At 32.1% G+C, this 26016-nt stretch overlaps 2 protein-coding genes across 2 annotated transcripts in view; one reads left to right on the top strand and one right to left on the bottom strand.

Moving 5' to 3' along the window:
- The first annotated feature begins 11873 nt into the window (after positions 1-11873).
- The window catches only part of LOC123694289 (BAI1-associated protein 3), a 55725-nt gene continuing 41582 nt past the window's right edge, over positions 11874-26016 (top strand). The window contains exons 1-4 of the mRNA XM_045639681.1: positions 11874-12027; positions 13875-14076; positions 23393-23585; positions 25357-25576. Coding sequence (XP_045495637.1) covers positions 11874-12027; positions 13875-14076; positions 23393-23585; positions 25357-25576 — 769 coding nt within the window. The remainder of the gene's footprint in view (positions 12028-13874; positions 14077-23392; positions 23586-25356; positions 25577-26016) is intronic.
- Positions 12113-12804, bottom strand: LOC123694307 (pupal cuticle protein C1B-like). Its single transcript, XM_045639707.1, has one exon. The coding sequence runs from the start codon at positions 12782-12784 to the stop codon at positions 12218-12220; it is 567 nt and encodes a 188-aa protein (XP_045495663.1). The 5' UTR covers positions 12785-12804; the 3' UTR covers positions 12113-12217.

The following is a 26016-nucleotide window of genomic DNA, read 5'->3' as shown; positions in this document are numbered from 1 at the left end:
CATATACTTACATTATTCCTAAAAGCCCTAATGGATCGGACTAACTTTTTTACAAGTTAACCTGTCATTTAGAACATAAGCCATTATAATTGTGTAAGTGATACTGCTTAAACAAATTTTACGTACAAAGTTGCTTTTAGTTCCTCAAAGATAATAAAAATTTCGGCATTTGTGTTATCAAGTAGTATAATAAACATTTAAGGGTTATTAGAGCCACACATAGCTGTTTTTAGGGACAATTTTTACATAAATAAATTCAATGTTATTCTACTCTATATTATTAAATTAAAAGTTTGTTTATCAAAGTATCTCATATAAGTATCTTAAAATATTTATTTAATAGGTATCTTAAAATTTGAATATTATGACTTACTTGATACTACTTACTTAATACTTATACTTGATAATATAGTCTTTGCATATGTCGATAAAACAATAACGTAACTATTTTAATTTGGATTTATTTAAAATCTGATCTTAGCCGATAACAACGAGTTGTTTATTGTTTGATATGTATTTCATAAAATCTTTTTATATTAAACTCGAATCAAATAACCCTTGTCCAAAAGGAATCTTTCTACATAATATATTTATGATCGGTGTATTCATTCCTTCCTTTTTATGTGATCTGTTTTAAGGGTTTCTTTTGGTTCTTTCAATTTTTACAGGACTGCATTAACCTTATAATAATTCTATCAATATAACAGAAGGTAAACGTTAATTTAGCGAATGCATATTGTTCGTTGGCCGCACGATCAATAAATTTAAAATATGGGTCAAGCTCAGTTTGTCACGGTCCAGGTGACTCGTCTGTGACAGGTAATTACTTTATGTAACAACAGGACAGTGGAGCTGTAGTGATAGAATGCCGTCAGGTCATATCACATATAAAAACTTCTTATAACGTTTAGAAGAACGCTTCTATGCGTGTCTTTAATTGCAATGACTGATAGTTTTGGTTGGACACACTTATGTTTAAGCTAGTAGATCAAGAGCCCACGCCAGCCAGACTTTCCTTTCTTTAGGAAAGTTGAAAGTTTCTCTGTATATGTCTCCGATACAGATAAGAACGACTAGCGATTATCAAGTCTGGGTTGTGGTTACTTTGGCAGAAAACAGGTAGTAAAGGTGTATAAAATTGTACCTAACTTTCATTATAGTTTAAAAGCTAAATTTTATATATGTTACTTGGAGACGTATAAAAAGATGTTAACTCAAGAGCCGGACACTTTTCATGGTTCTTACATCTTGCCAGACACATTTAAAAAATAACTAACATATCATCAAATTAACGTACTACCTAAAAGTGTATCAAATATGAAATAACCCACTAAAAACATTAGTTAACTATCTCGATGATTTTGTTATTGTGTCATCGAGATACGTGAAATTCCATCAACATAAGTCCCCGTAAAAGATAAGTATTAACTTTATTACTTATATTATACTATTATTTTTTAGTCATTAATTATAGTTAACTAATGTTTTTAGTGGGTTATTTCATATTTGATACACTTTTAGGTAGTACGTTAATTTGATGATATGTTAGTTATTTTTTAAATGTCTCTGGCAAGGTGTAAGAACCATGAAAACCGTCCGGCTCTTGAGTTAACATCTTTTTATACGTCTCCAAGTAACATATATAAAATTTAGCTTTTAAAATATAATGAAAGTTAGGTACAATTTTATACACCTTTACTACCTGTTTCCTGCCAAAGTAACCACAACCCAGACTTGATAATCGCTAGTCGTTCTTATCTGTATCGGAGACATATACAGAGAAACTTTCAACTTTCCTAAAGAAAGGAAAGTCTGGCCGCGCGGCGTGGGCTCTTGGATTATAGCTGTTTATTTTTACATATATCGCACTGAGGTTTGCACATTCAAATGTGTTGTGGTGTTGCTATAGAAACGGGGATCTTGCATTTGACTTTCAGATAATGTTTGTTTGAGAGAATTTCCTTTGGGAGTATTCTTTGTCCGAATTATCGCAAAGTAAAATGCCTTGGGACTCAAACTTATTTCAACACAAAAGAGTTGCTTCTTTACATACCATTCAGGATCATCCATTTGATATTTAAAAATTGAATCATTTAACAATGGATTTAAGCACTTATCAATAAGAAATTAAAGACTTTTTAACGTCTAAGGACTTCCGTCTCCCCGTGACCACGCTCGCTGTAAAGTGTTCGAAACGTCGGGAAAATAATATAATGAATAAATCGCGTTTAAAATCCGTTAAAAAGTCTTTAATTTCTAAATGTATAATACTCGCGTAAAATCAAACCCTAGAAAATACTACTTATCAATAATCTCAAATGAAATTAAATAAACTGCTCGACGCTCGTCCAACTTTAATTATTATTCTTTTCGCGACAAAGCTATCAATAGTAAACGAAAGTTTAGAAAAGCTTAATGCAACATATCGTATATGTTTGATATTTAGTTTTAAACCATTAAAATGTTCTATAAATTAGATTTTTTAAAGAATAAAAAAAAAATCGATCACGAGGATTGTCGATAAATAATCCATTTCACTATAGGTTCATATAGCATAAAGATATTGTGATAAAACATTAATGATGAATTCAGTTGAATTAATGAAATAAGTATAATTCGAGATCAAACCAATATAAAACGGCTGTCTGTAGAGCTTATTGTACCTAAGTAACAATTATCTCCCCTTTTCCACTTCAAGCCTCTGCGTTGACTTTCTATAAGCCCCTCGTGTTTAAAGTTATTACAAGTTGAGTCCTTTGGGTATAAGATCGATGTTGTGATCGTGATCAATATCTAGGCGAGAAATTTGATTTCATTGTATCAAAAATTATAATCTATTTCTGTATATGTAATCAAAACGTTGTAAATTGAAATGAGAATTAATTTACAGCACGGTACACCAGGAGGATGCCTTCACTGCCTTCTAGATAGAATTAGTTCTGATATTTAATTAACTTAAGGTTTGAGATATTGCCATCCACCCCCTTAAAATCATCTTTTGTTTCAGCTTTATCTATCTGGGTTTTTTAAATGAGAAAGCTAACTCAACCCATTGTACCAATAATTCAAGACATGCACTTTCGTGTACCTAGTTTGATGTCGACTCTACAAAAATGATTAACTACTGAATTAAATTCGTACTAAGCTTTTGCTATGAAAAGTTTTCTTTCCAAGCCTGATTTAATTTAACATATTATTCTTTCATATATTAATATGTCACGAAGACGTAACAATACAAAGGAAATGTATGTACCTACCCTTATACTAATAATAATTACATTACTAAACAGCAAAAAATACAATAGGCCTTCAGTAAGGATATATCGGTAGTTCGGTAAAAATATCATAATATAAAGGCACGGATTATTATCATCTATGAGAGCAACAAGTAAAATGGTTCAATGATCACAGCTTGTTTACGATTCCCGTTATCACTTGACGAGTGTGATAAAGTATGATAATATTCAATATTGGATTTTATGGCTCCGTTGTAATAAAGACTAACGAGCTTTGTATAACAAGTGAATGTTTATTGTTCATGGCGACGCCTCTTTTACGTCCAGATATGACATGACAAAGCTCCTAAATAGATAGCTTCGGTTGTAGACCCGCCCTTACTAAGATATTCGATTACACAGACGAATTAGTAAGCAATTGATTGTTAGTTATAATAATTGATAACTCTTATTTACCTATAATTAGTTCAGTTTAGTAATATTGAACTTACATGGGCGTAGCCACGGTGGGGCAAGCGCCCCACCCAGGCTTTGACCTGGAAGGTACCTAACCAAATCTAAAAATTGAATTATCCAGGTACTAACTACTAAGCTTAATATCCGTAAGAAAATTCACACTCGATTCTCGAAAGTCGTTCGAATAACGAATTACACACGAAAAAAGAAAATAGCTGAGGCTTCTATGTTACATGAACTGTAAGAAAAATGAGTGTTGTACAGTTAGTTACCCCACTATATTTTATCCAATTTCACTTTGTTTTACGTCTCACTTTCTATAGAAAGTGTCGTGACATGTTCTATAGAACATGTCACGTGACTCGTGAGTTACAACCTTGGTTACAACTCAAAAAAATATGGGCCTTAGAAAAAAAAAACTTTCAGAAAATATTACACAGAATAAAGTGAGTGTTATAAAAAAGTTTTCAAGGTAAAGAAGATGCCATCGCAAATGCGTTCGCAAGCGCGTTCGCAAGCGCGTTCGAAGGCGCGTTCGCAAATGCCTTCGCAAATGCCTTCGCAAATGCCTTCGCAAATGCCTTCGCAAATGCCTTCGCAAATGCCTTCGCAAATGCCTTCGCAAATGCCTTCGCAAATGCCTTCGCAAATGCCTTCGCAAATGCCTTCGCAAATGCCTTCGCAAACGCCTTCGCAAATGCCGGCGGCACAGCCGCCGGCCGTGCCACCGGCATTTGAGGTTCGAGGACCTGGACTGGACTTTGGCTACATACAGTTGCTAGTTACATATTATTTTTTTATTGTTGCCCCACTTTGAGCCCATGGCTAGCTACGCCCATGTGAACTTATTTTTAACGATATTATTATGTAATGTATCAGAAATTGAGTTTTATCTTTTGAACTATTAGGTAGGTATACTTGTCAATATAAAAAAGAGATTTTGTATTAATAATGTAGACATAAACATTTTTATACTGTTTAATATGTATTTAACTATAGATAATAATATATTTGAAATGTAATCTCTTATCTTTTCTTATAAAATCAAGTACGCTACAAGAGATTTGTCCAATTTGGTTTTGCTTAAAACTTAATGATTCAAAGTAAAACCTTTAATTTCTTAACTAGATATTCAAAAACATCCTTATTAATGTAAAATATAAAGCAAACTTTTAATTACATTTCCCCAACGATTCCCTATTTAAAGCAAAATTTATCGGAACCCTACTCGTTTATTATGGGTCGGTGTAGCATACAAAACTTACTAATCACTGTTAGAATGGCCACTCGTTTAAGAATAAATTACTGTTAGAAAGTTTCGCCAAAAGTAATTAAGTTACAGGAGTCGTTGGCTCCCACTAAATCCAGGCGTGCAGAACTCGGAGCCAATGCGCTACTTCAAGTCTCACCTTGGACGGAATATTAATAACTAATAGTTGTACCAATATTATAACTCTTAGCCTCCAATCTTCATACTTTATTGATGCAGATATTTATTAGAAAACATGAAAATTGAAATGATTTTATAAAGTACCTAAATTGTGCCATTAAGTTTTTATTATAGTACTTCAAATTATTTCCTATTGTAAAACGGACTACATTATTTTTAATTGTAGGCAAAATGCAGCCATCTTTAATGGTTCATGTTTGGTTCATGTATTAATTAAACTAATTTATAGGCAGTCATATTGTGCAAGTTGTTTTTAAAACCTAATAATAACAATGGATTGGCTACTTTAAGCCATTTTACTTCCAATGGTGTTCCAGTGCCGATACAATCGATTTTCACTTGTAATGCAACTGATACAGTAATAATTTAACGTCATTCCTTGAACAGTGAAGTAAAGAGTTCGATTTCAAAATGTTTCAACTATACCTATAAGGAAACAGTATGGTCTCTTATTTTTACTGGACATATTTAAAAGCCTTTTGATAACTCTACTTGTTTAAATTTTTAATTACACTATATTCTTAAACAAGTTTGATATGAGATATTCAAATTGATTCATTAGCATATCGTAAATAGCAAAGTGTTACAAACATGGCAATTAAATTGCAGTTTGTCTAGTTATGATAAACAGCGTTCCGTGATTGAAAGCTTTTGGGATCACCTGTCGCATACACAATCAACAGGAAGAGTATCCGGGCGAGGCTCGAGCGAGCACGCAGCCTGCGGGGAAGGCAGTCGCCGCCCAATCCGCCCTAGCGCTGAACGTCTCGCTACGGCATCCGACGCGCTCGAGTGTTTCATTCATTTCATAACACTACTGCTCTCCATTGATAACGTATTTTTAGCTTATGGAGATGTAAATTTTGATTAAAACTTGATAACTTTGGTGCGCAAAAGCCCGGGCTAGGCGCATTGCGCTCGAGGCGAGGTAAGTTTATAATCTACTTAATATATTCTTTAATATAGATGTACTAAGTTACAGTAGTGAAATGTTTTTGTATCCTGTTTTAAGGAATATGTAAGGAAAATCTTCTAGAATATTCTTTAAGAAATCGGTGAAGCCAATTAGATTTGATTATTTGTAGAGTAGGTATGTGTTAGAATATTTTTTATATTATTTGTAAGTAGAGACAGAAAAAATAATAGATAAGAAAATAAGTTTTATGTCAAACTAGATTCATAAAATATAAAATTATTTAAGAGCGTTCAACGGGGGAAATGCCTGTTACGTAGTACCTATTACATGGAACTTGAGTTGGTGTAGAGCTTCCTTGTTTACATTATTTTCATCAAAGAGAATAATTTGGCGCTGTCAATCAGATTCTTATTTGTTTATATTCTACTGCATTCTTATTATAATTACTAGCATACAATAAACGCAATGTTTTGCTTAATTGGATTGTAAAAGCGAAAATCGCTTTTTACTGTTAAATCAGAGATGGTAATTAAAGAGATAACTTATTATTCAATTAAAAACGTTGAAGCGTGTACATGCGTTTTATTACACGTGATAAAATGATTAAATCTATGAATTTATAAATTTGGCAAGTTATTTATAACAGAAAAATATTTGCTTAACGAACTTTATAATAACCGTTATTGTTTGACGTATTATATGGTTTCCTTAGGCTTTTATCATGAGTGCAATCGTCGTTATCCATTGCAATATATTATTTATCATGTAATAAATATTGCATTTATTTCATATATTTTTCAAATTCATCCTTAATATACAATAATTAACCTTATTAATATAGTAAATGCCAAAGTATGTTTAATTGTTTGTTTCCTTTGTATAACGACGTAGGTAACGGAGAAATTGTCAGATAGGATATTTTTGTCTTGAAATAGTAAGCAAGATAGATCTTGTCATAGGCTACTTTTTACCTGATTAAAACGACTCATTCGTCAATAGGAATTTAACTTACATTCATGGGTATTTGCTTTGACGACCAGGTTGAAGCCGCCGGCGCAAGCCGAAGACTAGTATGCTCTTAAAATTTAGTAATAAACTCTACCGACTAAGTAAAAAAATAATTACTGGTTATTTAAATGGTTCAATTTTAAAGTTAGCCCATAAGGTAAACGTACTTTTTGCCGAGAGCTTGATACTTTTGATAGAAAGTAAGTAGGTACTTATTCATTTGTTTTTTACGATAAGAACCAAGAACGAGAGCTTTTTATACTTTTTAAGCTTTTTCCAATCAAGGGAAACTTTTTTTCTGTTTTTATATTACATTACTTTATTGAGGTAAAAACCTTTACTATCAATAAATTAACTCGTAATAATTTAGTTATTGTAAGGAAAAAGATACTAATAAAATATATATTTTACTTTTCTATAAAATAGCACTTTTCAGCGTAAATTTCAGATATGTTTAACTGTTTAGTGTACAAATAAAATGTTTTTTATCGGATCACTTTTCCGTGTAATGCGATTGAAATCAATCATTATCTAAGAATATGACTATGTACGATTGGAAAATTTTTCATGTCTCATATTTCTCTCTATTCTCTATTCATTATTTGATTTTGATGGAAATGTTAATCGATGTTTGATTGATTATTATTTGTTTTTATTTGCGTTAATGTTTATTATCTAATAAAATTATCAGGTTTGCAACATATTTCCTATGGTGTGATAAATACGTCATTTTCTCAGAAATTTAAGGATATTCAGGGACTCTGATGATCTGCGGGTGCATACTTGATTAGCAGCATGCTTAATGCGATTCTTTACAATAAAAAAAATATAATAATGTTATATGTACCTTTTAGGCTTTTATAATTGCGATAATAATCCCACAGCACAACTTTATATTTTTTTTTAATAATATTTTTATTAATATCTATAGACTGTACATTATTTACATAGACAAGCTCTTTGAGCATGAAGAAAAGTAAAATTATAATATACATATATATTTATTTATTTTTTCTTACTGGTTTATACCACTGTATTTACTGTGTTTTTATCTTGACAAAGAAAGATAAATAAATTCTGAATGCTTAAGGATACTATTAAAAAGTCCCTAATTATTTTTCTATGATTATGTACGTATATGCCTTTATGTTATACAAAAAATATGAAAAGCATTATAGATATCTAAGACTGTTCGTAGCTTAATATGTCTGAGACAAAATAGGCTCATTGAACGTTGTAGACTCGCGATAAAGCGTTGTATCAAAGAGAATTTCTTCTTTATACGCAATTACTTCTTTACATAGGACGAAAAATAATAAAAGTAGAAAATTGTATTTATTACCAAAAGATTTAGGATAGAGCTTTCGCCACAGAATGTGTTTATTGTGTAGGTATTTATTATTATTACAACGACTTGATAATTTTCATCGACCAAATCTCGCATTCATAGTTCAATCTTTAAATCGATCTGTATTGATTGTATCTGTTGAACTGAGAAGTACCACACACTGAGAAATCCTAAACATTCATAGTACGTAAAATGGTCATATCATATGAAATACATTTATAGAAATAGAAATAGAAGGTGTTTTATTTATCACCATGTGAAAAAAAAATTAAATCTTAGTAATATAACACACAGAACAGGAAAAAAAAGATAGCAATGGTGGCTAAAAGAGCTCCCCGTCAGCAAAGCAGCAACCATTATTTAAAATGTATTGCTGCACTGATTTTCAGAGGAGACCACTGATCACGTGACTGTTCAGATGCAATGATTCAGTACTAAATTAACATTTCAATTTAAAGTTAAGTGAGTATGGTCTCTTCCACATAATATGAGCCCAAAACTAGTGACCAGCGTTTGATTTGACTCTATTTAGTAAATAAACACGAAGAAACGATTGCGAAACTAAGTGAAACTTCACAGTAAAATATAAACAACCTCAACGACCCATGTAAAAGGTTTCATTGAAATGCTATTAACCAACTACGAGCTGCAATATTTTATCACTAGCTGTGCCCTGCGGTTTCACCCGCATTGCTCCGCTCCTGTTGGTCTTAGCGTGCCCTATAGTCTTCCTCGTTATATGGGTTACCTAACAACGATAATTTTTCAAATCAGACCAGTAGTTTCTGAGATTAGTGCGTTCAAACAAACAAAAAAACTCTTCAGCTTTATAGTATTATTATAAGTAAATAAGTAATAAGTATAGACATAAATTGTTTTATACAGTATATGAGGTGATAAGTCTTAATGAATCCGCGGGAATGTTTACTTTCGCAACACAATACTGTAGGGCGTAGTTCACAGACACTTTTTGACGTCGCTTATTGATTTAGGCTTGGTTGGAACTTTTGGATACGTGACTTAACCTTTTAGTCTTTATGCTAAAATGTTTGTTAAACGACTTCATTTGCTTCTGCTTCAGTACGTGCATAATGAAACTATTTTGATTTATCACTTCCAACGATCCAGTTACTTATTTGAACGAATAAATTCTAGCATTATTCAGTTTCTGTAGTGACCTCCTGTTTTTAAAGCAAACAGATGCAAGTCTTTCTTTTATATTAAACCAAATGTAAGATAGACACATAAAAAAAATAAAGGAAATGACATAATTAAGGTTTAGAGTACCTACGTATCTTACGCATTAGTGCTGATGGTGGCCACTTTAAACAGATTTTGTAAAATTTAATTTAATAATATTTTAAAATAGTTATTTCTCTTCACACAGTTACCTAATGGAAATTATGGAAATTATAATTTTTGAAATTTAGAATAAAAGCTCTTGACTTGCTGTATTACGAATTTAAATGCTGAAAATTCAGTAAATGATATCATTTTGGAATTTTAATGAAACAGGCATATTTTGCTTAACTTGTCACTCGGGTCACAATATCTTTTTTACACCAAGTAACCAAAATACTTAAAAAAACTTAAAAAAAGCTGCACATGAAATGTAAGATACTATTCCAAAAACCTATAAAAAAAATCCCTCATTCGAAGATGTATCACCGGAAAGTACTTGAAATAACATTCATTTTCCCATTCATTCATTTAAATGTTTCAAAGTAAGTTTTTATAAATCTTTTATATTTTATAAACTTGATATTTTGCTAAGGAAACTTAACAAGCATATTATTTGGAGCATGTACTTTCTTTTTATTCCACAGTTTGGAGTACTTGTTATGATACTCGGAAAGTGCTTATAAGCTCCTTAGTTGCCTCAACATGAAAGTTAGCAAAAACTTAGTCTTTTTTAATTATTTATTGAAAACATTTGATTGTAGGAGTATCTTTAAAATTAAAAGAGACATGAATGCTCGTAGTGATAGATAAATATTATCTATACCAACATATGCTAAGTATAAAGCACTTCAAAGAAGAAATATGGAATATTTAAATTTATTGGCTCGAAATAGAAAATAGATAGATTTTATGTTTTCATTTTCCTTCAGAATGAAGAAGAAGAATGTTATTTATACAGAACTGTAAAAAATAGGTTTTAATTTATGGAAATTATGGAATGAGTAACCAATATTTTATTCAAAATAACTTTTTTTATGACGTGTTTGAGAGAAACAAATTTGTTGACCTCTAACCTTGGAGGAGTTATTGCACAAGTAGGATCGATAAGTGGCGATTTATAAGGCTAAAGTCAAATTTTTGCCCTTTCATATTAATCCTCTCGAATATTACTTTTGTCTTCATTGTCTGACGGATGATATAAATGGGAATGATCAGAAAGTAAAAATGATTCCCTAAAAATTATACATCTATGTAATTGAACTCGTGCATACAGACACACATGCATGTGTGAATTAGATAGGTACCTATAAGAAGGCTAAGTAAAAATGTTTTATGTAAACGTATATTTATAAGATTGTATTCATAAATAAAACGATGGTAAGGTTGTAACATGATTAAGAGCTTTAACACACTATATTATGTAAACGAATTAGGATTGTGTCTAACATTGTAATTTACGCAAAGCCGTATGCGAGCAAGGAGTAATAGTTATGTTCTGGGAATTAGGGAAGGTTTGAACGGGTCTGTTCGTAAAATTATTTGCGCACCAACCCAGTTTAAAGGGTCATAGGAAAACAAAGCGTAGCTAATCAAATAGCGGTCGGCAAAATGAATAGACTGTCAGCCATATACCGATATTGTAAGCATGAGATTAAAGTTACACACTCGCCTGTTTCGAGACTAAACGGATTTACTGCTAGTTTCAGTTCACATTGACTTAGTTAAGGCTTTAAGCTTTTGATAAGGCGAATCTCTACGATTAATGTCATCTATTTGTATATTTCTCTTATTCTTTTTCTATATTATTTTATCTCGGAAGAACTCAATGCCAGTAGTAAGATTCCATAACAAACATATATATAAATGCAAATATGCCTATAATAGATATTATATATAAATTATAAATAGTTTCACTTTATTGTAATTGAATATTGGTCAGTCTTTAAAGAAGAATAAATATTATTATTTTGATACATAGTTGGAAAGGATAACATGTAATCTTGTATATTTTTGTATCACACAGCGATGTCGGAGAGAGTCTAACATCGGAAAGCTTTTAGATAATAAAATAAATATCTAAGGCGTTTCTTTTTACGCCACATTTTACAAATTGTAATTGAGTTGTTGGCAATATATAAACGATTTTGATTATGACCTTCTTTTCAGGAACGTTGGAGTTGACTTCGGACTAAATAATGACCCATTGACTATAAAGTGTTGTGTAAAAAAGTGTTTAATTTGAACTAAGCTGTGACTAATGAGTTTATTGGCATCACAATGAGTTTCCTTTCGTCGTTGAGCCAATATGTGGCGGGTGTGGCCGACAGCGTGGCCGGCCTGGCCCTCTCTCCGCGCCGGGTGCCTCCGTCCCGCCACAGATCCGCTGAAGAATCTCAGCAACAACCACAATCCTCAGCGGCAACTATGAGAGGTACCTTTTATTTTCATAAACTCACAAACGTTTATCCATGTATAAAGGCGTAATATAAAGTGGAGTGTACAAAAAAAGACAAAAATTTATGTAAAATTTTATTTACATTATTTTTACAAAAACAAAGGTCTCAAAAATCTAATTTCTTGTGACTTTTTGTTTATGATGTTCCGTTGTTAATGGAATGCGTTCATTTTTTGATGAATTGAGTGTAAGCGTAAGGTCCGGACGAGATGTAGGGAGATGAGACAAAGGCTGCGGCAGCGGGGTAGCTAGAGTAGGCAGGGTAGCTAGAGTAGGTGGACACGAGAGGAGTAGAGTAGGCGGCCGGGGCGATGTAGGAGGCGGACGCGGCGATCAGGGGAGCGGAGCGCTTCTTGATCAAGTGAGCGGTGGAGTAGACGGGCGCGGAGTGCACGATTGGCGAACCATAGCTGTAGGTGGCGAGCGGCGCGGTGTTGTAGGCGAACGGCGCGGAGTAGGTGGTCGCCAAGGGAGTGCCGAAGCTGGAGTACGTCACGGGCGTGCTGAGGAAGCCGGGAGAGCGCTTCTTGATGAGGTGCGTGTAGCCGTAGTTGGAGTACGCCACGGGGGAGGAGTACACGATGGGCGCTTGGTTGATGTAGCCGCTGGCCGTGCTGTATGTAGTCAAGGCGGGTGCGATGCCAGTGGAGTAGGCCACTGGAGATCTGATCAGCAGGTCCGGAGATGCAGCCGCGGCGGCGAGGAGAGCACAAACTGCTACGAACTTATACATGTTGGAATATGTTGCTTCCACGAACGATTGTTGATTGATACTAGATGCAAATCTGAAATCAGTATTTATAGTAAGCATTGATAAAAAAATAAGTTTGATCTTGTCAAGAAAACCGGTGTAGAAAGGAGCTGATATTTACACTAGAAGGCCGACGAGTAAGCTGTTCATCAAAAGACAAAGGATTAATTGCTCTTATTCTGTCATCGATTAAAGTTTTCGTTTCCGTGTTATCTTTGTGGAGGCGTCGATTTAATAAAGTTATACTACATAGGGTATTAAGTTCATAAAAAAATGGTAAATATAAAATTTTGATTGTTGGTTTAAGGATTACTTATTATTATTGATAAAATAAACTCATTAGGTACATAATTTTTATAATATTTATTAAATTAAAGTAAACAGCTAGCTAAAAAATCCTGATTTAATCCTACATTCCTCGAAATTTCTTTCAGTTATAGGACAATATAGAAAGCACATAAATACAATTTTATTTTAGCGGAAGAGTAAGGAAGATGTAAAGCGTTTCTTCTTCTTGATATAGCATTTATCTAGTGTTCTAGGGTGTCTTTGACAAGAACACGCCGAGTGTCGTAGATTTTACTATCCCAGATTTAACAAACACATCACGTTCCTTATTACAATTTTGTGTGCATATCGTGATATTATAGAGCAAAGATAACTGACTCTACCTAACAATTTTGATTTTAATTGTTTTCAAAGTAAATAATATGTAGGAATATAAAAATATAATAATACTAGCTTACCGCCCGCGGCTACGCCCGCTTTCTCAAACGATTTGAGATTTAAACTATCCTATCTCTCAAGTTGGATCGAACTGCACATGGTGTGCGAATTTTATTATAATCGGTTAAGTGGTTTAGGAGTCCATTGAGGACAAACATTGTGACACGAGATTTATATATATTAAGAATGATGTTCATTTAAATAAATTAAATTAAAATTTTCACTTGTTTTTTTTTACTTTCGTAATATTAATTAATTATTTAAGCATAAATGAATATAAATTATAAATCATATAGCTCTTAAATAAATTATAATATCTTATTTTAATAAGGAAATTGTTCACCAGGTTTTCCCCGTGTTCTGCCAACTGAAGGTGCATCAGCACTTAACGCAAGACGTCGAACCTTAGACTGTTTGGCACCAGCCACACCCCACCGCCGTGGGGGATCCCTGCGTGTCCCCAGGAATCTACCCCCAGAGAAGCCTACTATGGCATTTTGCAAACGTCGCCTGTCATGGCCAGAAGTTGATAATACTGTTAACTCAGGGTAAGTAATATGAAGCTTATGGTTATAGCATCAGCGTGCGTCTTCAATTTGTTAATCCTATCTAGAATACCAGCTGGAGACGACGGTTTCACTCGCACGCTAAACGTGGATATAAAACAGTCTGTGTTTATTCTACATCCGTACCAACGTAAAAATTACAGGTCCGATTCAACATCACTGTGCGCAATATAGTTACAAAATTCTATTCATACTCAGTACTCACAAATTTAGGTTTATAATATGATAATCTGATTACATGTGTTAGGTACATGAAAACCAGTTGTTCATATATTTTTACAATAGCTAGTACATAGTAGGACTTACTTTTACAGTCAATTGCCCCTATACAAAAGAGAAAAATAAATTACTTAAAACATAAAAAAATGATTATTGTCAAAATTGCTGAGACAAGTCAATAATTATCACATTATAAAGGTCACGAACAAATTAAGTATTCATATGTTTACCCTACTCAAAAATAATTACTCGAAGGAAAACCCTTTTATCTAAATTATACGCGCATGTTTGATATGGATGTATATATATTAATATTTGATGATAGTAAGGATTTTTTTATAAATTATAAAAGAAGAATTTATCATATATTAAACTGGCTTTCTTCTAGAAACAAATTATACAATGTATTGGGTACACAATACGGTAAATAAAATAATCAATAGATATTTAGGAAGGCTGTAGTAATTAGTTACACAAATTACGTAAGATAATATAACAATAAGTGTCAATTTAGTATTGTTGAACGGGAGCCACATTGTGCTATTATCATAAATCACAAGGGAATTGGGAATCAATGATGCCTTCATAGCAATATGTCAATGACAACCTTGTTGTGGCGGGAGATAAACTAATGAAATTGTAAATTAGTACATTGACAGGCTCTACTAATAGGATTGTAGTGAATTGATCGAAATAGGTATAATGTTAGCAAATTAGAATTGCTTTTATGTGAACAATGTTATGATTTTATTAAATGGTCTTATCCTCATATGATTCTGGGGAAATGTATATTAAAAATATGAAGGTATTTTTTTACAATAAATTAAAAATAATAATGCTTATTTCATACGTCTTAATGGCAAATATGATAACGTATTATGCTGTCATAAAAAGTAAATGTGTGCCTTGATAATTTAAAGGTAAAAGCACTGATAAACATAATACACTATATATTCAGGAAACCTTTAATTATAATTTAATTATTGCAATAAAATTGAGAGCAATACAATTGGCCTCAATAAAAATAATAAATTGAATATTTAATTTAGGTAATGGGTATCGATAAACAATGTAGGTGTAATATGGAGAGCGGTCTCCCACTGCTAGATGAGTTCATTTATCAACAGGGGCTTCATCCAATCGAATAGGATATTTGATTAAAACTCCGGGTGCCTATTGACTGTTTGTGTACCCAAGCCATCTAAATTTCATCAATTTTTATCAAGTTGCTTTAAGAAATAAATTACAATCGGCCTCAATTCCGGTATGGTAATAAAAAATAAGATATTTTTTATCCAACCTTTAGGATATTTATAGGTAGATACGTATATTTGTAAAAAATATTATTAAAACTTTAATGTTTCAAATGATATTGACTATTATTGAAAGTTCAATAAATATGAAAATACATACATACATAATTAAACGATCATGTTATATTAGGTATAATTGTACGTACCTACTATTGCAATTCTCATCTTCAACTTTCAAGTATATTTGAGAGATGTACCTATAAGATATTTAATTAAAATATCATCAGTTATTTATCCTGTGTGTGGCAGAAGGAAGAAAACATTTTAAATTTTCGAGTGTTTGTATTAATAAAAAAAGTTAATAAAACGAAGAACCTTTTTCAGCAAGTTATCTTTTTGTCTCATCCATCAATACCTTGATGTCTGATGATAATGGTTATTAAAATGAATAACTGGAAGAGGCGGTAATTACTATGCAAATTTATAAGGATAATTATAGTCATAATTGCAGGGCTTTTAGTTTTAAAATATTTGCTTGTTCTTTTAAATGATTTATATTAATTATTAGTAATGTAAGTTTTAAGTATATTTTTTTCGCAAAACCTTCACGTATAACAAGTAAATTAAGTAAACAAGTCATCGATCTTATAAAACAATTTAATATTATATCCTGCTACTGTCGAATGACGCAATAATTGAAACAGCACGGACAGCTGATGGCACTTTAGATATCAATTTGCAGAAGACAAAGCTGCAGAAGACATTTATAATATTAAGTGCTTTATAATCGCATAGTCCACTTTATTTTCTATGAATCGAAGTTAGTAGATAATACGAATATATTATGACATACCCAAAACGACTAAAATATAATGATGATTTTTTTTCCGAATATGTAGGTACCATTACACGGTACATAATATTTAATTAGAAAGAATAAAATATGTTTTTTATTGCATTAGTTCGATGTTGATATGAAATAGTTAAAAAGGTCGTATTTTAAGACTCGTTATCGTTTTGCAAAGAGTTTGATATCACTACATAGTATAAAACAACGTCGCTTTCTCTGTCCCTATGTCCCTATTTCCCTATGTCCCTTTGCACGCTTAAATCTTTAAAACTACGCAACGCGGTTTTTTTTAATAGATAGAGTGATTCAAGATGAAGGTTTTAGTATAAAAGGAGAATGACCACGGGTGGTATCGGTAAAATTTTAGTTGTGCCACGTATTCGTGATATTGTTAATTCCTATTTGTATTTATAATGGTCATATGTATCAATATTAAGTCTTAATTATACCGGATAAATTGAAATAATAGTAAAAGTTATTCTTTTGAAACATGTATGACCACGTATGGAATCGGTAAAATACTAGTTGTGTCACGTGTTCGTGATATTGTTAATTCCTATTTGTATTTATAATGATCATATTTATCACTATTAAGTCGTAATTATACCGAATAAATAGAAATAAAAGTAAAAGTTTTTGTTTTGACACATATATCTATCTCTCTTGCAAGCGTCCTGCGTCATATGTCATAGTTGAATGAATATGTTCGACGCATTGTTCGACGTTATTTATTTTGAAATAATGTTTATTACGATTTACTTTTCACATTTATCTTGTAAATTAAAATATTACCGATGTAATAAATGTAAAACTTAACGTTCATCGTTAGTTTAAACTCGATAAAGTATTTTTTTGAAGCGTTGAATAAAACTTTTGTTTTATTTTTATTGTCACGAACTGCGGCTTATTTATATAAAAACTTTAATCGTTTCTAAAAATACTAACATCAAGCTTCAAATTGAGCTATATTTCATCTTGACACAATAAGTTTGATTGCGATACCAAGTGCCATAGTCACTTGGGCAATCTCCTTTATTAGGTTTTAGACAAAGCGGCCGAGGCCGCGGGTGAAAAGTTAGTTTATTATATTATATGCTCTTAGCAAGGAGAAATATCCTTCAATATTCTAAACAACTAACAAGCGATATTATGAAGGCATCGAGTCTATATTTAATCTTCACGTGAAATTCAATTACTACGCTCTTGATACAGGTTATCTATTTACTGAGGTAGCCAATATTCAATTAAGCAGAATATTCAATTACCATTTTCACAGATGTATTCGATTTTCTAATATAACTATCGGTCTAGACGTCTTAGAAAGGATTTGATTGCATTTACGTAGGCAGTATGAATATTTCAATAAAAATATATGTACTTGTGCCTACCTACGCTTCGTGTTCATTTGTGAATATACAATACAGGGTGTCCCACTATTGGTATCGCGCAGCCAGCATATACTGTTTCTCTAATGTGAGCATTTTGTCTATGAAAACACAATCTTAAACGATAGCTCACGTGCTGGTGGCAAAGTTGGGCGGGTTGTTTGTTATGTACACATAGAGTTTTAAGAATTCATCTATTTGAAAAAAATGCGTCTGGAATTTTATAAGTATTTTACGTACTCAGCGTATGCAAAACTATAACCTCCTTTCAGCTCAGGATACCAACAGTGGGACACCCTGTATACATGTACCTACAATGAATTTAACGAACTCTATAAAAGAAATATTTTTTGTAATCAAATTTTAAGACCTACTTAAATTTTATATTTTCTTAATAGTGTATTACAAATCTTCCTTTTACATATTTTACCTATATTTTAATTAACTCTGACGAAAACTATTTTATTTGCATCTCATCAACGACATTTGAAGAACAGTAAGGTATAGGTGCTATCAATTGTTTCCTGAGACCTCACAATTTTCATCTTAACCATTTTCAACTTTGTGCTTATTATAAGGGAATCAACCAATATTTTATATACATAGAGATAGATAGTTATTAGATTAGGTATAATCAGGATATATAAATGTTGGGAGTGCATCTTTTATTTGTTTTTGTTTGTTTCACCATTAGCACTTGCAATAAAATACGGCGAATAGTACGTGTCAATTAATATACTAATAAACTTACGTGCAGGGAGAGGTCGGTGCCGGGGACGTGTGTCGAGAACATTCAACAGGTCGCTCCATGACCTACTTACACCGATGCTTTTATATTCCCCACACTCACAATAATATTATCTATACATGGGAAAATGTGTGACTATGCGAATTTTGTTACTTCTTGGCAGCTAATGGAAAGGCGTCTTTACAGGAAAAAACATATAGAATACGCTAAAAAGGCGAGCTTTGAGGACTTTTATCAGTTACATCTTACATATGGATTCTAAATATATCGTACTTTGGAAATACTTGTATATTTTTTTTCCTGCACAGATACCCACTCTGTGCTGCTAGTAACAAATGACTTTTTATAATCAGTATACTTAGTATCTGAATTTTAACTAATGTTCAGTTTCTACATTAAAGATCTTAATTGAGAAGAACGCGAGAGAGAACCCGGGCGAAAAGTACAATCGAAATATTATCATGTTTCTTTTATATTGTCCTAGCTTAGACCTAGTGTATAAAATTAAGCAAACAAACTCATAAAATTAAGCATAAATTATCTATGTTTGTCTCTGGGTAAAATAATTTAATTTTGATGATAATGGACGTATGCATACATAATTTCTCAGTCGTAAACAAACGGGATTACTCCAACATCTGTCCTTATTAGAATGTTTTACTATGAGAATGATGTGTGCGAATACGAATATAAAAGGACTATGAGGGACTATGAATTTCATGAAAGGAGAATATGTGGAACATTTCACAGAAAAATAATAATGGAGCTCTTATGTTTGGAATCTGAAAAATGTCGGCTATATTTATAAAGTTCTCATGTAGGTATCTCCATTACGTTCGCTTTGATAGGTTCGTATGAAATCTCGCGTAGGACGACCAAGTGCGTTGTAAAAAGATAAGTGTTCCTTGAAAATTGACGCTTCTATCATAATGAAAATATCATTTAGCGTAGGCGATTAATTTTTTAAAGGTCCCACCTTCTCTGTTGACTTTGTAATATGTTTTGTTAAACGATAAAGGGCAATAATGTATTAATTATTTGCATCATATTAAAAACTAATTATAATTAATTATGAAGGTACTACTTTAAGTGACAATATTAAAATAATTTGAAAAAAGTTCAACTAAAGCTTTTTCTCTGTGCCATTTTAAAGTTATGATAAAAAAAAATAAGTAAAAAAACCCGATTTTACGGAATTCTATAGTAATGGACTGATGGATGCTTTTTAGTTTTTATATTACAGTAAACTTGTTGGTTAAAAAAATTACTAAACAAAAATTTTACCCATATAAAGCTTATTTATTAACTGAGTTTTAGAAAGTCACTTCGTTTCCAAGTATGGCAAAAGGAGCAGTTTTTAGTTTTAGTTGTCATCCATCTTCATTCGTCCGCTTACTGACACGCTTACACATACACATACTTAAAAATTTCCAACAAAATAGCCGTATTTTCATGCTGTGAAATATAGATACGATTTATGTATATGTTACCGGAAATGTATGAAATCAAGGAATTGTATATAAATCCTAGGAAATGTGTACAATTCCGATACCATTTAGGAAATGTATAAAATATTGTTTAATAAACTATTTAATGCATGGATATCCTAGGAAATGTATAATCTTCCTAGGAATTGTATACAATTCCAATATCGTATTAGGAAATGTATAAAATAAATGATTTCTGTAATAAAACACTGTATCGGGTAACAGTCTTACCGTAAAAGAATAATAATATGTTCATATTATTTTACTAATTAACATTTCTTAAATCAATTTATATTCAATCAAATCAAATTTTCATTTGGTTAGTAATCAGTCCCCTAGTCCCGCTGTCCCCTTGTACACGTCCCAGTCGGATTGTATAATCTGCCGTATTACAAACGGCCGGCATTTTGCAATATGCCGAAATTCGTCTTTTTCCAAAATTCTACAAAAAGAGGTCGTGAGCCGACGTTCGGACGCCGATTTCTACGTAGTTTTAAAAAACACGAACCTAACCTAACCCACCCCCTTATCCAAACCAAAAATTCTGATGAGATTCTCCCCCCATCGACCCGTGTACCTTCCAATATTATTTCATTATACATTTCCGATTGCTATTTAGGAAATGTATAGATTTCCTAGGCAATGTGTATAAAATAATTTATTTCACACATTTCCGTGCGATTTTAGGAATTACATACATTTCCTAGGAATTGTATACAATGACGGATTACATACATTTCCGGCTAGAATAATAGTTTCAATATAGAAACCTAAAATTGATAATACTATATATCATACTTTTGTAGCGAAACGCTTATTATACGCGTGACTGAACCTGAGTAGTTTTGTGGGAAGGTTTGTTTATTGACGGCTCAGTAGACGGAACCCTTTGTATCTCTTACCCTTAAAAGCACTCACGAACTAGTTTAATTTTGAAATGAAAGGCTCTGTTCGTTCACTATATACAAACTAAAAAATCCTCCATTAAATCTATTACGAGGCTCTCGATATATTATTTTCGTTCACTATTTCAAACAACACACCTCCATTTTACTCCATTGCAAATGTGTTTACCAACTTTTTAATAATAGTAGACATTTACGTGATAACTTTGTTATAATATCGTACTCAAGAGATCAGTTGATATTAGCCCATTAAAAATATGAAAAGTTTTATAGTGTTTGGACTGACACTTATGTAACTTTTTAAAAACTCTTCCTAAAAAAATGATTAAATAATTTTGTGGAGTTAACATTTATAAGATATAAGTTTCAATCAACATTAGATTATATCACTATGATATAAAAATACCCGATAAAGCTCGTTTATCTCACAAGTAATAACTGCGTTAAAAACAACCGACTTCAAACTTACACTTGCAAAATTCACAAATATCTACAGACAACAATGCTCATAAAATAAAAACTACTGGGCCTATCCGAATAAAATTTTTATGGGACCAATTCGACACCATCCTGCATCGAACAAAAAAAGAATCACGTAAATCGGTTCAGAAACCTCGGAGTAATCGGTGTACATACATTAAAAAAAAAACATACCGGCCGAATTGATAACCTCCTCCTTTTTTTTGAAGTCGGTTAAAAACATAGAAACATTTTTTTTCCGAAGATAGAATAATTTATAACTTCGGCTGATCCTCGTCCTTTCCTAATGATTGAAATGACAAAGGAGAGTTTTATCAAGTAAATTTATCAAATTAATGGTTACTATGCTCAAAAATAAACTAGCAAATAATCAATATTATTAACAGAGATGGCTTTATATTTTAGATATAATATATAATGTTTGCCGGAAAAACATTAGTTTCCCTATGTTGTAGGTATTACGTAACCCTATGTGCTAGCTATGTGCCTAATATTTTAATGATACTCTTCAACACTAATATTATAAAGAGGAAAACTTTGTTTGTTTGTTCTACTCACAAAAAATATTGCCTACAGCTACAGAATTTTTACATAAAAACAAACGAAGTACGAGCGTTTATATACAGACCTTTAGTATTGTTTGTACAGATAATTGAGTGTTTAAAAAGAATGACCGCTCTTCAGTGCCTTTGTAGTAAAGAATTCACAGCAGCCTATTATTCAAAGACATTTTGCACGGTATTCCATACTATATAATTAAGTAATTAGAATTTGAATACGGAAACTTCGCTTTTAAGGTGAAGTTGGGATAAAGTGTCGGTTTTCCTTCTCGAGTCTCTTATTTTTCGTGAAAATATGCGTCACTCAGTGAACTCAACATTTGACTGACGTTAATTTCAACGTTAAATTTAATTCACAACATTGAAATACTTATATTTACTACGGTTTAAGAACAAAAAACTTCTACTCCGATTTGTCATAAGGTTTGAATACAAATAGATTATATAGTATAGAATACATATGTATTCTAGACTAAAATACTCTAGGTTCTAGGAAATATATTTAAATTGATATTAAAATTTACTTTAAGACGAGAACCTACTACGTAAGCTACTACGCATGAAAGAGCTGCTTGCTGGCTGAAATTTAGATTAAAAATATTATCATTATACCTTTCAGTTATGCAAACTTTTTTACTACTTACTTACTTCTCACTTGTTGAATATTGAAAAATATATAACTGTTTTACGTAAAGATACATATAAAACATACACTTGTGGAAACAATGTCATCACGATAAATAATTAATTTCTACGATGAGATTCTGGGAACTCGTAAAACAATGAAACTGTAGAGAAATGTGATAATAATTTTTATTGCTCTGGAAATGTAATTACTTTGATTTGTTCAAACAATAATCTTCCATACACAAGAATACTTTTTCTCGGGCTAAAAGGCATAATAAATATGCAAATTAATTAAAGATGAAAGGAAAATATTTTTATAATGTACAGAAAAGGCATATTTCGCCAAAAGTACCTATACTTAATTACAATACTTTTAAACGTAACATAAAAGTCTACTAATTAGAATTTTTTTTTTCAATTGAAGCCTCAAATTAACGATCCTTATTTCTTTGCTTCGTTTTTTTCATTAGAGTAGGTATTCAATAGCGATTAGATCTTAAATAAATAATTAATTCAATGTATTTAAATCCTAGTGTACGTTACTTCATTAGTTTTTATACAAACTAGTTTACCTTGCACTAATTGCTTCTGGTGATAAAATCCATGAAAATAATCTTATTACTAAACCCTAATAAGGCTATGACAACACAAGAAAACCACATAATAAACTAATTAGTAATTATTCGTAACCTTAAAATAAAACAGAATTAAGACTAGCGATGTTCAGTTAAATTTAACTACAAATTTAAGTAAGAAACGTTTCTTATGTACATTTTGATCACAGGGTTCAAGATACGGATGGCTCGTATTTCGAAAGCTTCACAGCTTTGTCATGGCGTCAAGAGAACAGGCGGCTTGCTGCCCTGCGATTGGCTGAAGCTCGCGCAGAGCGTCCACCACCAGCTCCGCAAGATCTCGGCCTACCGAGTGTTTCTGCTCAACTGTCACATAAAGAACATGAGCATCTCTATACTGAGGTACTACATTTACTTTGTGCATGTAACGTACGTTTGCTATGTTGAAATTATTATACATAAAAGCTACGTACCTACATACCTACTCTATACGTAATAGTATTCAATCTACAATTTCAATTTCTCACTAATGGATCCTTATTACCATTGATCAAATAAGTACACCTGAATGCTTTAAAGATACAAATATCCTTTCATAAAACCTAACTTTGTAGGTATGACCTTAGTCCTTAACCTTCAGAAATCAGAGTCGACCTGAATCTGCTGATATCTGCTGTCTCTGAATTTTCTTTTATTCTCACCAACATTCCCGAGACAAAATCCAAAACAACCTGAGATCTCTTGTTAATTATTAGAATTACTTAAATACCGAGATTTATCTTTGAAGTAATAAAATACTTTGTTTTTGGGTCAACTTACACATTATTACAGTAGCTACGAACTAAAACGATTAAAATAGATCCTTTTTGATTGCTTTTTCTTTACCTGCTGACACGTTCTGGTATTATTGAAGTATCATTGAATGCCTTTTTTTAATTTAACTTAAAAAGCTTATTGTGTAAACCTTATAAGCTCATGTATGGAATAATGCTCACAGTGACAAAAGTCTGTCTGAATGTCAGTCTGTCTGTATTTAGATTTACTAATGTGAAAATCGAGTGTCTCAAAAAATATGTTTATCTGTTCTATAAATAACTTCTTTAAATAATGTCTCAATTCGTAATGAAATTCTTGAATGCAAATTGCATACAAACATTTTAATTTAAACAGATGCAACTCAGCGCTCGAAAACGAGACGCAAGTTTCCTACGAGCAGAAATTCTCCAGTAAATACTTAGTAGCATTGTACAAATTCTCCGGATTCAATACAAGGTGTTACTGGAAGGGTGTAAAATATAATAGAGCTTTCATACATTCCTGTCATCTTTCAAAGAATTTTATTCTCTTTGTAGAAGTTAAAGTAGTACAAAAATGCTGCCAATATTTTGTAATATTTTGTGAGCTTGTTGTTTGTAAGTTATTATCACTGTTAGTTCAGGATACATCGCCCATTTTTGCAAGTGACTACTATCAAGCTGATTTTCCGTTTGTAGCTTTATTTTGATGAGACACCGAATAATTTCGTGTACGAAACTCTCGATTGTGGTAGCTAACAGAGATAACAAGGATAAATTTTTTTGATTTGATGGTTCTCAAATATTTATTACGCAATTTGTAGGACAATATGTCTGTTGAATTATATAAACATTAACTAAGTGAAAACAAAAAAAATCAGCTTGTTAGTAATCATTTATGATGACCTCGTTATCGATACACTTTGGAAAGGGGGACTCTTTGAACAAACCATAGATTTTGTAGGACAAATATTTTTTCGAATAATTTAGGTAATTATCTTGAGATTGAACAAAAAAAATTCATTCAGTTAGTAATAAATATTTGAGAACCATCAAATCAAAAATTTTTATCCTTATTATCTCTGTTAGCTACCACAATCGAGACTTTCGTACACGAAATTATTGGGCGTCTCATCAAAATAAAGCTACAAACGGAAAATTAGCTTGATAGTAGTCACTTGCAAAAATGGGCGATGTATCCTGAACTATGTGTAGTGAATGTGTCACACTTGAGACTACGTATATTTTATGCTAGTTGCGTTTTAAGTATTACGTGTAAGACGTTATTTCGTACATCCTTAGGATTTTTCCTCGTGTACCTGATATCTAATTTTTTTTCGTTTTGCCTGTCTTATAATAGTCTTAATCTGTTTGTATAGGTTCTTTACTGCATAGAAAATGCGGTAGGCGCACCGGCGCCCGATGGGCAATTCGCGGCTTACAAGGAAGAGGTGATCGAGTACGCCCGCCGCGCTTTCAAAGTGTCTCCAGAGGTGCACGGCAGGGCTCTGCGTGCTGCGGGCAGTGAACGCCCTCCCACCGTCGTGCTGGGCTGCGCTGTCATTGAAGCTGATGGGCTAGAAGCTAAGGATGCTAATGGTTAGTTAACTGTTGTAGTGGAAGACCTACCCATGATTGATATACTATGTAATAAAGGTGATTTTTTTTTCTTTTATTTGTCTTTCTTTCACGTCGCAACAACGTGGTTTTTTGATATGAATTTTTGAGGTAGGACTTAGGAGGTTGGAGTGTGATATTGGCTATTTTACACACATCTCGTTTCCATGGGTACCTACTTTGGCTACGCGAGTAAAAAGTAGTTTTACAACTAAACATAAATGTAGCATATTGTGTAATATCAAATATAAATTTTTAACTTTTTTACCTTAAATCATTTTTAATACAATCGAGCGCTAATCATATAAAATTATTTACACACCTGCTATTACAGAAGCTTATAAATGAGCTTTCACATGAAAAGCTCTAGCGATTATTATAAAAAGATAGGTGAAACCTTGGAGAAGACTACTTATTGCGAC

This window comes from Colias croceus, chromosome 9, assembly GCF_905220415.1.
Source record: "Colias croceus chromosome 9, ilColCroc2.1".
NCBI classification, from domain to species: Eukaryota; Metazoa; Arthropoda; class Insecta; order Lepidoptera; family Pieridae; genus Colias; species Colias croceus.
Note: the sequence above shows the minus strand (reverse complement) of the source record. Positions and strands in the feature narration are given on the sequence as shown.

Bases quoted from the DNA above. Each gene is read 5' to 3' on its own strand.
- LOC123694307 (XM_045639707.1), bottom strand. From the start codon at position 12,784: ATGTATAAGTTCGTAGCAGTTTGTGCTCTCCTCGCCGCCGCGGCTGCA.